Source organism: Penicillium odoratum, assembly GCF_028828045.1.
Source record: "Penicillium odoratum strain IBT 22623 chromosome Unknown utg000005l_segment0_segment0, whole genome shotgun sequence".
Classification (NCBI taxonomy): domain Eukaryota; kingdom Fungi; phylum Ascomycota; class Eurotiomycetes; order Eurotiales; family Aspergillaceae; genus Penicillium; species Penicillium odoratum.
The window spans coordinates 7,336,936-7,349,767 of NW_026643147.1; the positions used below are offsets into that span (position 1 = coordinate 7,336,936).

The following is a 12,832-nucleotide window of genomic DNA, read 5'->3' on the forward strand; positions in this document are numbered from 1 at the left end:
TGGGACATGTTCTTCCCAGTGCCTGGAACAGAACATGGATCTAAGACCCCGGATTTGACCGCAAATCCCAGAAAGAATGTAAATGATAATATATCATTTATCAAAGATCAGGGAGAATACAAGATGCATGTGTACCGGATCAGGCAAGAAAGATAAAATAGATGTAAAATGCCATAATGAAGGATAAGTTGATATAGTACAGACACACTTGATAGTCGCTATCCCGACTCCCCATCCCCTAGTATAATACAACGCTTCAAAGCAAATGCTTGAGATATGCAGGCCAGACAGGCCATGTACAGTGGTTTTCGTTTTCGAATCAGAAAAACCGTCACAAAATTAGAAATTGTCATGGGAGAGTGTCAATGCCCAAAACTCCGTAACTCCACGCTGGAAAATCAAAAAAATGCAGGTAAATGTTTCACGAAACACGGAAGCTGCCAGAAGCCCAGAGCTCAGATGGACGCACGTTCTGGGTAGCTAAATGCGTTTCAAGGCCCCATCGAGCCCCAATGCCTCACGATCTCGTCGCATACCTTCCAGAACACCAACAATCCCGCCACTGCGGAGACGTTCCAGAACCACATTCATTCCTTCCTTGCTCTTCAACACAGCGTCCCGAGTGCGACTCACGCCGATCAGCTCGATAGTTCGTTGGATGCCGGCGGTGGACAGAGAGGAGAAAAATCCTTTCTTGGGCGCTTCATCGTCCGCTTCGGTGTGATCCGCCTTCTTTCTACCCAGCAATTTGCCCTGTCCGAGGCGAGACTTGAAAGTCACTGTGGTGCGTACAGTGGTCTGTTCGGTTTTCTGATCCATGGACAGACCATCAAGCGCGCGAACTTCATTGCCGGCCGGGAGGCGCTGGTACCGCTGTTTTTCCACGACGCTGAGGATGCCAGTCCATTCCATGTTGCGGGATTCCGTCTCCATCCAGCCCTCGTGCGGATCAACGACGGTTGTCTCAAGGATGTAGCTCTGGCCGGAATGATCGGACCCGCCCATTCCCTTAGGCAGTAGTTTCAAGATACCGGCCGGGATCTTGGACTTTTTCAGGTGGAGTCGAGTGGTATGGAGACGTTGAGTAGCGGGATCGACATAGCGATCAATCACGTCGGTGGTAAGGACATGGCGAGAGTAGGGGTTCGGGTACCGGAGGAAGTAGGCAAGGGAGACAGCGGGGAAGGAGTAGTCATAGGTGAATTTATTTTCAAAGAATTTCATGATGGCAGATTCATGTGGATGAGATGAGCAAAAGGCATTAGGGAGGTTGTTCGTGACTTTTTACTCTTAATGGCAAAGGAAGATGCCGGAATAAGGAAAAATAGATTATCCGATATCCGGCGTGATCATGCGCCTATCACCAATAAGGAATAATGAATGGTGATGTAGACATGATTCAAAACGGATATATGATATGTGGGAATCTGGTTTAAGTGAATATACCCCGCATCCAGATGTCCTGTCTTGTATAATCCTCTGTACTTCATTGATCGATGATATCACAGGCATCCGTCTTGGGTTTACCTCGGGTAATCAATCACACTATGAGCTGATAACATTCTTTCTGTCATGATCATGCAATGCCTGCAGTTCTAAGTAGGTTCAAGGTATAACAAACCTGGATCTTTACTGCAACCATGGTATGTTACGATGTGATATGGTATTCGCGGTCTAAGGCACTCACACCACGTAGACGATCTGTTAGTGGCAAAGCATTCACCCAGAACCCAAAAGGCTGTGTTTCGGGATATCTGAATATTGTGTATTTCATTTCAGGGGGAAAAACAAATAAAAAAAATTATGACCATGCAATTAATTTTCAATGAATCTTACATCTGAGGAGAAATATTTGAACGGTTTCAATGGTGTAATGTAGTGAGGGATGGCATCAGGTGAACCCCGCAAAAACCAAGGTTTTCCCCCTGATTTGGAACACGCGCTCGACCCTTGAAATTTATACGTCCACCAGCAAAGGAGATTCATGAGCTACATATATACTAAGGACTTGACTTTCTATAACTGAACTATAGTCAGAGCTTACCTCTTCGGCTACCTCCTTATGGGCCGCGTTCAGCGCCCTGCATGCTTTCAATGCCGATGTCGAAAGGTATCTCTACCACCAAACCAAATTTAGTAAGGTCGAGCTAAAATTAATAGGTTCGATGTGATCGTCGGCAAGATAAATGTGGGAATTGTGAGCGCTTGCAATTCTCCTGCTCCTTTCAAAAGCAAGTTGGCCCAATAGCTGTTGGGACAGCTTCTACAGCGTTAGACCATCCTGAGCGACGCCGGGGAGGTCAGGCATGTTTAGATTGTCGCCGCCAAAAGTCGCGTTGCTCAGGAGAAATCCCTGAATGTGCAAATTGCCAGCGACATCAAAGACGATGCCGATATCCGTCAAGACCAGGCCCGTGTCACGAGGCGCAGCAGCCCTTCGAACTTGTCAATTTTCCCAATGATATCAATGAGGACGAGCCAGGGTAGGTCTTCAGTCAGCTACCCAAGTATCGTGAAATTGGTGCTGATCAGTCTAGATCAGATCCTCTTGCCCAAGATGAACTTGAGCTGATGATCAATGATTATTTCAAGTATCTCTACCCAATTCCGACATATGCATTTTTGCATGAATTTTCCACTCACCAGCAATTCCATGAAGGCACCCTTGATGAAGATTTGGGACTGTCAATCGCTGCTGTGACCAAGGAAGTCTTGTCACCGGGCCGAGGCCCCTTGGATGAGACTCGCCGTTGGATTTCCAAGGTGGAGATGAACATCTGGAATCAACTGGAGAAGCCAAGTATTGTTCGCCTACAATGTCTTCTTCTCGTGATTCATTTTTATATCCAAATCGGTCGGTTTTCGCGGGCTTATATGCTTGCCGGACTAGCCGCTAGAGGAGCTACTGCTTTACGATTGAACCACGAGCGGCCCGAGCTGAGTTTCATAGCCCAAGAGATACGTCGGCGAGTTCTATGGACTCTCAGTTCTATTGACGGTTCGTTCTCTGTCGGTCTTCCTGAATATGAAACAATCCCCCATGCAGTTATCTACCAGCGACTCCCAAGCTCAGAAGACGCATTTCGGGACGGTCGGCCCGCTGCTCCAATGGTTACACATTGGCCACGGCTGGATAGTGATCCAGCAGCAGGCTGCAATCTATTTTCATCTTGCATTCGGATCTCCAAGATTTCAAAGGACATCATGCGGCTTACGCGGCAACTTGCTCTTTCAGAACAGCCACTCGCGCAGTTGAGTGGGCTTGTCCAGGAGATCCAGAACGACCTGTGGAGACTTCAAGCAGACATCGAACTTTCCTTTCAGTACCAGGTTGCATCCCCCGCATGTGTAGCTCAGATGAAAAGCTCACGCTGGTTTGTACGCTACCTTCAGATTTCAATTACTTGGCACCAGGCCCATTGTGACCTGTACCGACTTTTCCTTCCAGATTACAATGGCGCAGCCCCCACAATAATCACCGACTCCATCGAGCCAAGTCTTAGAGCGCAAGCCGTGGAGAAGTGCCAAGAGCATGTCCAGAACATTAATCTCATCATACGTGGAGTTCTAGATCTGTCCCCGTCCGCCCCTCTCCCACCCTATGTTGCGGTATGCGCATACCATGCAACCCGGTTGACGTTGTTTCTCCCATGTGCCCCAGCTCTGAACGTGCGAGTTGATCTGAAAAGTGCAATAGAGAGTGCAAACGTGGCACTGACTGTGCTGCGGCGGTTTTTCGCCAGCTCTGCATCTGCCGGACATATTATCCAAGATATGCAACGTCTGGTAGACCTATCAAGCAGTGCATGTGGTTCAATTTACAAAGAACTCTGCTACCCATTACCACCATTTGATCATGGCCTACATCGCCACAGCCACCTGGCAGTCCACAGCCTCATCCGACAGGCTAATTTTATTGATGGAGGCTATGAAAACTATGGGGGAACTTTAGTAGGTACTAGAGAAGGTACTAGACCTGATCCATTGGTATGACAAGGCTGTACCTTCTGGACCAGAAACTTCTATTGCCTAAGAGCGCCTTCTCCTTGATTCTTTTCGAGTTGAACCTTGGAAACCATTCAGTTTCCATTCAGTTTCAAAGAGCGTGGGCAAAAGGTGCCTGGCCCAAAGGAGTATGTCATTGGAGAAGCCAAGTTCGAGAAGATTCTTGTTGGCTGTCTTATCCGAGGTCAGCATCCGTCAGCCAACTTTGCCGCCTGAAATTCTCTGATTCCAGTTGGAGAGAGGCGAACTCTACGTAAGTGGACCAAAGAATCTCAGATATGGAACAGCTTATGTCAAAGTCGCCCCTCGCTCTAGACGAACAAGAAGCTGTACCATTGAAGTGGATCGAACGGATAGAGAAATTCCAGAACGCTGATGGGATGAGGATCTCCACGTCAGACGATGACAAAGTGGTCGAGAACGTCTGGGCTTCCACGCGGGATCCACCAGAAACAACCTTATTGCTCATCCGCGCTTCCGGATTCTCAGATTACTTTATCCCCAAACTTTTGGGATTTTCATCGGTTCCCAGCGATTGCCGACTCCACAATGGAGGATAAATAGGTCCTCATCTCGCCCTGAGATGTTAGTTTCCTCAACCAGTCCAGTCTTTCTCACTCTCATTCTCTTGTCTTTGTTTTTGTGTCTCTCGACACGTACATTCTCTTGTTCCTTTGTTGAACAGACGGCCCTTCGGTCAAGACAATCACTACCTTTCTATTTGAAGACTTCCTTCTTTTGAAGACTTCCATTCTCAATCTTTCAAGATGCAGTTCTCCAACGTTCTTATCACCAGCATCCTTGCTGTCGCCGCTGCTGCTCTGCCCGCCTCCAACGTGGCCCGCGATACTGCCACTACCACCTCCACAAGCACTAGTGCTAGCTCCACTTCCTCGAGCTCTGGAAGTGTCCAGATCGTGAACAACCTGGATACCGACGTTTATCTGTGGAGCACCTCGCTCGACTCCGGTTCCATGCAGACCCTCAACTCCGGTGGCGGCACCTACAGCGAGCACTGGCAGATCAACCCCGATGGTGGCGGTATCTCTATCAAGATGTCTACCTCCACCAACGAGGACAGTGTCCTCCAGTTCGAGTACACCGAGAATGGCGAGACCCTTTACTGGGATCTTTCCTCCATCAATCTGGATAGCGACTCTGAGTTCGTTACCCAGGGTTTCTCGGTTACTCCCAGTGACTCTAGCTGCTCTTCTGCTACCTGCGCGGCTGGTGATGTCGACTGCGCTGCTTCTTACCAGCACCCTGATGACACTGCCACCAACTCCTGCTCCACCAGCGCCCAGTACGTTCTGACTCTGGGCTAAGTGTCATGTACAATCATTATACTTTTATGTGATTTCCTGCTTGGTCAGGACATTTTAAGACTGGATACATATTCTACCTTCCTGATGCTCTGCAAGACTATTCCAGCAGAGGTCTTGTTTCATTGTCGCATGCTGGCTATGCCTCGATTCAAAAGATTGTTTTATATGAACATATAGATTTTATAGATACAGACTGTACATATTACAGAACCACTCAAATTTCAAATTCTTAAGAATTAAACTTTCCAATCAAGAACCTTATGTATTACTAAGAAGAAATGATGCCATGAAAATCTTTCAATGTTCTGCATAAGGCTAGTATATCCATGGATGTCCCAAACTTAATACGAGTGTAACCGATACATCCGCTACTGTCTTGATTCGACATGCATCCGGCGAGAACCATCCGCAAACCATAATTAAGTTTGGACCGATTGCTGGTCGCTTGAGATCGAATCAAGGGTTAATCATGATATAGCAATACTGATTAATATCCAGAATCCTTGAAACAAACGATAGAAGAAGAGTTTCACAATAAGTCTGATTGCACTTAGCAACTCAGCGCTAATCACGACATTCCTTGAATTTTCTTTTCATGCATCAGCTAAATTCTAGGCATCGCGGCGTTTCAGAGTCTACGCTGATGGACATTACCGGGATTGTAGCAATTCTTCAATGTTGCCATTTTATTCAGGTGTCGAATCGCCTCATTTGGAAGGGGAGAGGACATCGCCCGAGTGCCCACTGTCAGGTGCGATTTACAGAAATTTTATCGACCAGTTGACTTTCGACATCTCAATTTGATCGAACCAATGATTGAGATGTCAATGTTCTACAACACAATGCGAGAACATTTTAATGCTACCCCTATATAACATTGAGTGTACCAGACCAGCAGCGGATTCAAGGATTATAGATGTTGAAGGACTTCGAGAAGACGGCTAGTTGACAGATTGTGTTATTTTGAGCTTGAAAGGCTTATTACAAAGAGAAGAAGCGAGATAAATAAAGTGGTACAGAATAGTTACAGGGATACTAGATGACCATAGCTATTGTTCAGGGAAAATGAGAAAATAAATGCAATCTTAAGCTCATATTGCAATATTTGAAATAAGTTTATAAAGAAAGGAAGATGATATCGGGGTATTCGGGTATTCTAACAACAGCATAATCGGGCATCCTTGTACAATCTCCCGTGCTCAAATAATATCCATGAAGCAAATTAGTATTATACAAAAGCTGCACCCACTCCCATAGATTTGTACAAATGTAAAGACAGATCTAAATCAGAGGAGAAACAGCCATTGCGTATGATCGGTGATCTTTTGAACCGCTTACTCGTGCGAGAGAGTCTTCTCTCCCTCAGAGGCAGCGGCGGGCAGAACAAGAGGATCGATGTTATCCTTCTTCATGGCCTCCATTCTCGGGCTGGTGCGCTCGAAGTACTTGGACATGTTGCCGGAGAGGATGCTCTCGTCGACATCGAAGATGTCAGAGGCAGTCTCGGACTCGTTGGTGCGAGAGGCCATGGCGGACTCCCACTCCCCACGGAACTCCTCGACCTTCATCTTGTAGTCCAGAGCAGCGTCGTAGTACTTGCCCTTGCCGGTCCAGCGCTCCCAGACGGACAAGTGCTTGGAGTGCACAGCGGGTCCGTGGTAGTCTTCCTCGCGACCGGAGCGGAGGTATTGCCAGCGGCGCTCCTGCTCGCGGAGATCCAGACCGGTGGTATCGGGCAGGAACAGGTAGGTGACAAGGGCACCGAGCAGGCCGAACCAAGGCACAATGTAGAAGCGCTGTTGGGTGGTGGTGTAGGAGCCAACGATGGCAATGATCAGGGCACCGAGCTTACCGAAGGCGGCGGAGATACCGTGGGCGGTACCACGGATAGGGGTAGGGAAGACCTCAGCAGCGACCAGGAAGGTGATACAGTTGGGACCGAACTGGTTGAAGAACGAGGACAGGAAGTACATAGCCTGGAAAGAGTGGATGTGCTCTTTGCTGGTGTAGTAGTCGTACTTGAAGCAGGGGATGACGAAGAGAATGAAGCACATCATGAAACCAATGATCTGAGCCCACTTGCGACCGTAGAGCTTGTTGTCAACGGTCCACATGGCGCCGTAGTAACCGGCCAACTCAACACCAACATTGGCTAGGGTCCAGAGCCAGCCGGTCATGACAGTGTCATCATCGGGGCTGATGGCCTTGATGAAGTTGCTCTGGAAGAGCTTGTTACCGTAAAAGAAGACATCGTTGGCGAACCATCCACCGGCGGTAGCAATGAGACGAGGAGTGAAGTACTTGAAGGTAAGCTTAAGGGACTCGGTATCGTATCCGGTGACGGAGGCCTTCTTCTTCTGAGCGTCGAGCTGCTTGCTGGCAGCGCGCATGTGGTAGATACGGTAGTAGACGAGCCAAAGAGTACCGGCGGCGGGAATAGCAAAGGAGACACGGTAGACCCACTGGGTGGTCTTGGGGGAGAAGCCAGTGGAGTGACCACCGTTGAAGATCAACAGGAGGAGGATGAGGATGGCCTGGTTGGCGAACTGGCCCCAACCCTGCATAGTGAAGGCACCGACGACGGAGCGACCACGGTGAAGACGATCGTGAGAGGTGGTGACCTTGCCAGAGCCGTATCCGTTCTCCATACCAATGGTGGCAGTCATAGGGTACTCACCACCGACACCGATGGAGTAGAAGAAGAGAGCCCACATGTAACAGATAACCCAGCCGTTCTGGGTAAGACCCCAGGCGGCAGTAAGCATAAGAAGACCGACGAACATGATGACAGCGTCCTGAATGAGACCCCAGCGACGACCGATACTAGAATGATCATCAGCAATTGCTCCAAACTCTCATCCCAGTGTATTCCTTACGCATCACCCAGATAACCGACGAGAACCTGACCAACCATGATACCGGCGACCTCCATATAGTTGATGGCGGCAATCCAGTTCTTGTTGCAAATCTTGTACTCCTTCCAGCACGACTTGTAGGAGACATCCAAAAGACTGGTGACGTTGGAAATGGAGAAGAGAACGTAACTATTTTACAGATCGTCAGCCTTATTCCCTGCATGTGTCACGTTCCACAAGATCTGACAACTCACCCTTCCAGACCAAGACCAGCACCAGGCAGGACAAAGTTGCGGAAGTAGTAGGAGATGGGCGAGAGGGGATCAGTCTTGATCATGTCCCAGAGCCAGGCGGCCTCCTTCTTGGTCTCCTCACGGTCCTGCTGCGTACAGAAGCTGATGCGCTCGCCGATGGGCAGATCGGCCCAGTAGCGACCATCGGGGGTGTAGCTGTCAGCGGGACGGATGATCTCATCGAAGGCAGCCTTCTCATGAACCTCCATCTCCTCAAAGTGGTAGAGGATCTCCTTGGGGGCTTCCATTGTGAATGGATTTCAAACCCAGATGGGTTAGAAGCAAGGGATTGCTAGGGGTTGGTTGATTGAAAAGGTAAGAGCGACACGAGACAAAAAGAAAAGAAGGAGAAGCAGGCATATTTATCTTGCAGACGGACCAAAACCAAGCGGGCGCGCGATATGCGACGGGACAGGAAACTGCAGGGCGCTAGACAACATGAACCACGAGGTGAGAAAAGTAAGACGCAAGAGCCTATAGAATGCATGTATGGGAGCACGATTCCCGATGATAGTGGAGACGGCCAATCTCCCTTTTTGCACTAGTCGTTTGGGTCCGACTGGGTCCATTTGGTACGTCTCGGGTGCATTGACCGAGTGTAGCATCGGAGGCACGCGAGTGGTCGGTCTTCTCAACCATGCAAATGGGTTCCGGGGCGGAAAAGGAAAAGAAAAAGTGGTTCCTTAAAGGTATGTTAATTGGGTCCAGTCTAGAACAGAGTAAGGCGCATGTCATCTGGGACGGACATTACTAGATCTGGTTCGGCTCCTTGTACTTGGATTCATCGTTCTTTTAAACAATACTACATTGGTTTTACCTATATCACGCCTTTAAGCAAAAACAAGAAGACCAAGACATGGAAGGCGTAACTTGGCGACATTTGGCGACATTGGCAACATTGGCAACAATTGGCATGGACAGAAATGGCTTCTTCTCATGCGACCACCAGAGTTCTGGTGATCGATGATTGGAATAACTATAATTGACCAATCAGATACTCGCATGTCACCCCGTGCTCAACTCAAATCTTATTCAAGCATAAGACCCACTTATGTAATACCACAAACCAATCAAATCGCTCAATTGTCAAGTCTAGACCCATATTTCCCCCGACTCATAATGCTCCTTCGGCGCACATGGGATTCTGGAGTCAATTGACTGGAGTTGGCTTATTTTGCCCGCATTTAGTGTATTTAGTACCATGTCAAGTCCGGAGTCCCCGCCCCACTTCAATATTTGCCTGCGGCCTGTTTACGCTTTTTACGGTCTCCTCCGTTCGCTTGCCACGCGAACCCTATGGCATGAGATTCGTGGGACACCCACAATATCTAAGTATCCAGACATGTTGAGAAACAAGGAACGTGGGCTTCCATGGAGCCACCTGAAGCACGCGACTTTCCTACATCAGACCACGGTTTAGCCATTGACCATACGAGCATATCTCCCAGATGTGGAAGGAGCACACGGCACTGAGAATCAGATTGTCTGTGAAACAGAGACCTGCATTACGCAGCTCTTAATCTATCTTAGAATATATCAAATGCCAAGCCAGCGTATACCGCATTAACATCCCGATTATCCGATATAAACCGCATGTCTGATCGCGAAAGTGGTCCATGCAACACAAGATCACTAGCTCGATCCTTAAGATTGAGAGGCGTATCACGCCGTTAATCATGAACCCGAGTTCGTTTACGGAGTACGCCTTGCGGTCCCCACCGTGTCATGCAGGAACGTGCTCCTAGATCGCCATATCGACTGGCCGATCCTTCGGATGCCAGGGCCCTGCAACTGACCTGCCGCTCCCGGCTTCTATTATTATTCTAGACTCGTTACTCCGTACTCCGTCTCGGTCTGAGCCGATTGGATAGCTGGATGCATGTTGCTTATTGCGGTCTGTCTCGTGAATCGATGCATTCTTTCGACCGGTGTTTTTGTTTTCATTTCCGCTCTCCACCGATCGACTTAGGGCCTGCATTCCTGCCAATAGTCGCCGCCACTTAATGTGTTGCCTCTGGCCCGAAAATTTGAATTTACTTGTTCTTGAAGCCGGTCTATTGTGTGGTTGAAACGCGCGGCCTTGCCGATGATACGATGTGGCGGGTAGACATAAGACAACCGTGTTGATCTCGGATTTCCTCTCAATTTGAAACTGTCTATTATAGATGTAGTCTAATAATGCTACCTTCTAAGGCACTTTCACGGGACCTAGTCGGGCGAAAGCAATGATATAGTTCCGTAAAAATGGCGAAATCAATGCTAAATGGTCATGTGCCCTCAGTTGCCTAGATACTAACCTTTCTCCCTGCTGTTTGAATTTTCTCTTCTCCACCTCTCTTATACCTTTTTATTATATCCTCCGATTTTGTTCCCTACTGTTTGTCCTTGACTATTAGTTCGCCGACATATCCAGTCGTACACAAGCAGACAAAATGTTTCATGTGCTCGCGGTTTCGCCCCATCCAAGACCTCCCTCTCGATCAGAGATCATACGGGATGTAAGCTACTCGCATACACCTTGTTTTTTCTGTATTAGCAGCGCTTAAGGGAAAACCTGTACAACGTGGCGTTTGAAATTGTTGATTACACGGTACCCGAGTGACTCACTCAGAGGGAGGTATTTAAGGCTAGTGAAATAGTGAAGTGAATACAGCAGAACATTTTTTATTTTTGTGATCCATCTTTGAACTTGTTAACTAACTATTCTGTTACAAGGGCGACAGTATTTTTGAATTCGACTCACTTAAACCATCACATCGAGATCAAAAAGCGCCCCATTCTCCGATCTAGTTCCAAGACATTCCTCTGAAACTGCGACTCTATATTTCAGTCCTCGTGAATACCAAACTCATCCACTTGGTACAGTATGCCGTCACCCAGCAATACCCGTCCTCGGACAGGTGGAGGACCCGGGCTGATTTCGCTGACCGGGATCAACAAGCCTTGGTCGTCGGCTCGCTTTTCGTCAGCGGCGGTGACCTTAGTTGGGTGTTTGAGTTCTCGCATCATGAATTTTGTTCGGCTCATCAGGAAGACCTAGTGCTGCCATGCGAGTTTGGTTCCATATCGCAAAGCCATGACGCTGGAATGATCCGACTTTCACATATTGGCATGGGGGCGCGGAAGATTGAGATTTATTCCCGAAAAATCCCAATCCTCTGATGCCAAAGCGAAACTCCATATTGTCATTGTCATTGGCAACTGAGAAGGGACAGTCGCGTTGATAGCTCCATTGTGTCGCATGGGCTTAAGCTCCGGATGCACAGTATCATTTAACTGGAAGCTTTAAAGAAGGGGACAAGATTGAGCTATCGGCCATTGTCCCGAGCTTTGAGATATCAATTGCATAACATAGACGCCCATATTTCATTCAAGGACAGGCTTGAAGTCGGTCCACCTCGCTGAGGGGCCAGCTTGTGGGTATGCTGCTGTGTCTCTTCCAGACTAGGAAAATTCATCAAAGAGCACGAACTCCCCTCGGCTCTTCCATTGCAGAATCAATATTTGCCTGTCACTTGGCAAACTGCATGCCATCACCTCGATGATTCGACTGGAAGTGCCGTCCTCGTGTAGGAAAGACTATATCACAGGTTATGACCGATATAAGCTATGAATAGATACGAGATCTAACTGACTGAGGATCATCTCTCAAGTGCTAGAAGGTGTCTTGGTAAGAGAAAGAAGAGATTCTGATGAGCTTGCTGAGTCTGGTTGCTGGTTGATGCCTCAGGCTGTTCAGCTTCTCGTTCTTTGCCCTTGCTTGTAGATTGGTGCATCAAGTAAAGCGTTTCTGGCAAAGTGAGTACCATTCTAGTCAAGCAAACGAAGTGCCCAGGTGCGATGGATGAGAAAGGGAAAAGCTATCTGAAGGGAGATAAGAAATACATACGGGGATAAATCCCATTCTCCACGAGCACTTGTAACCTTGTTACCTGTACCACATGGGCATGCAGCACTTGAGGTCGTTCAATAACTGGTGTAATCAAGCTGTAGAATGTCAAGCGAGGCGTCGGAGGCTCACGTGCATATGTTTATATGTACGCATAGCCTGGACGTAAACACGAAAATGTGAAACCTCCAAATGTTGGAAGGAAGTGATAATTTATGAACACATGTGCAAACATATGACAGAAAGAGAGGTCGAAGATGGAGAAGAGAATGGGATATATATATATATGTATACATACTGTCCAGAATTCAAGTACTGGAAGTCCTGAGAGCAGCAATCATTCAATATGAGGCGTTTTAAGCCTTTGATGTTTTATCGTTGTAAGAATTTCATTTGCAGGCACCACTGATAGATATAAGATCGGCAAGCAGTACAGAATCTAGTGTGAGAAAGTGGGTATGGATA

The 12,832-nt window shown here is 47.9% G+C and overlaps 6 protein-coding genes across 6 annotated transcripts; 3 read left to right on the forward strand and 3 right to left on the reverse strand.

The window, feature by feature from the left end:
• Nucleotides 1-480: 480 nt before the first annotated feature.
• Nucleotides 481-1,224, reverse strand: N7520_008342 (MSF1 domain protein; the record flags this gene model as incomplete). The annotated part of the gene is made up of 1 exon (XM_057142276.1): nucleotides 481-1,224. One exon carries the CDS (start codon nucleotides 1,222-1,224, stop codon nucleotides 481-483), a length of 744 nt encoding a protein of 247 aa, XP_056996282.1.
• Nucleotides 1,225-2,571: 1,347 nt separating this feature from the next.
• Nucleotides 2,572-3,993, forward strand: N7520_008343 (fungal specific transcription factor domain-containing protein; the record flags this gene model as incomplete). The annotated part of the gene is made up of 1 exon (XM_057142277.1): nucleotides 2,572-3,993. One exon carries the CDS (start codon nucleotides 2,572-2,574, stop codon nucleotides 3,991-3,993), a length of 1,422 nt encoding a protein of 473 aa, XP_056996283.1.
• Nucleotides 3,994-4,283: 290 nt separating this feature from the next.
• On the forward strand, nucleotides 4,284-4,565 carry N7520_008344 (uncharacterized protein; the record flags this gene model as incomplete). The annotated part of the gene is made up of 1 exon (XM_057142278.1): nucleotides 4,284-4,565. The coding sequence occupies one exon, from the start codon at nucleotides 4,284-4,286 to the stop codon at nucleotides 4,563-4,565; it is 282 nt and encodes a 93-aa protein (XP_056996284.1).
• Nucleotides 4,566-4,772: 207 nt separating this feature from the next.
• Nucleotides 4,773-5,330, forward strand: N7520_008345 (uncharacterized protein; the record flags this gene model as incomplete). The annotated part of the gene is made up of 1 exon (XM_057142279.1): nucleotides 4,773-5,330. The coding sequence occupies one exon, from the start codon at nucleotides 4,773-4,775 to the stop codon at nucleotides 5,328-5,330; it is 558 nt and encodes a 185-aa protein (XP_056996285.1).
• Nucleotides 5,331-6,664: 1,334 nt separating this feature from the next.
• On the reverse strand, nucleotides 6,665-8,726 carry N7520_008346 (uncharacterized protein; the record flags this gene model as incomplete). Its single annotated transcript, XM_057142280.1, has 3 exons — nucleotides 6,665-8,153; nucleotides 8,207-8,374; nucleotides 8,440-8,726. The coding sequence occupies 3 exons, from the start codon at nucleotides 8,724-8,726 to the stop codon at nucleotides 6,665-6,667; spliced, it is 1,944 nt and encodes a 647-aa protein (XP_056996286.1).
• Nucleotides 8,727-11,304: 2,578 nt separating this feature from the next.
• On the reverse strand, nucleotides 11,305-11,484 carry N7520_008347 (uncharacterized protein; the record flags this gene model as incomplete). The annotated part of the gene is made up of 1 exon (XM_057142281.1): nucleotides 11,305-11,484. One exon carries the CDS (start codon nucleotides 11,482-11,484, stop codon nucleotides 11,305-11,307), a length of 180 nt encoding a protein of 59 aa, XP_056996287.1.
• Between the last annotated feature and the right edge of the window lie 1,348 nt (nucleotides 11,485-12,832).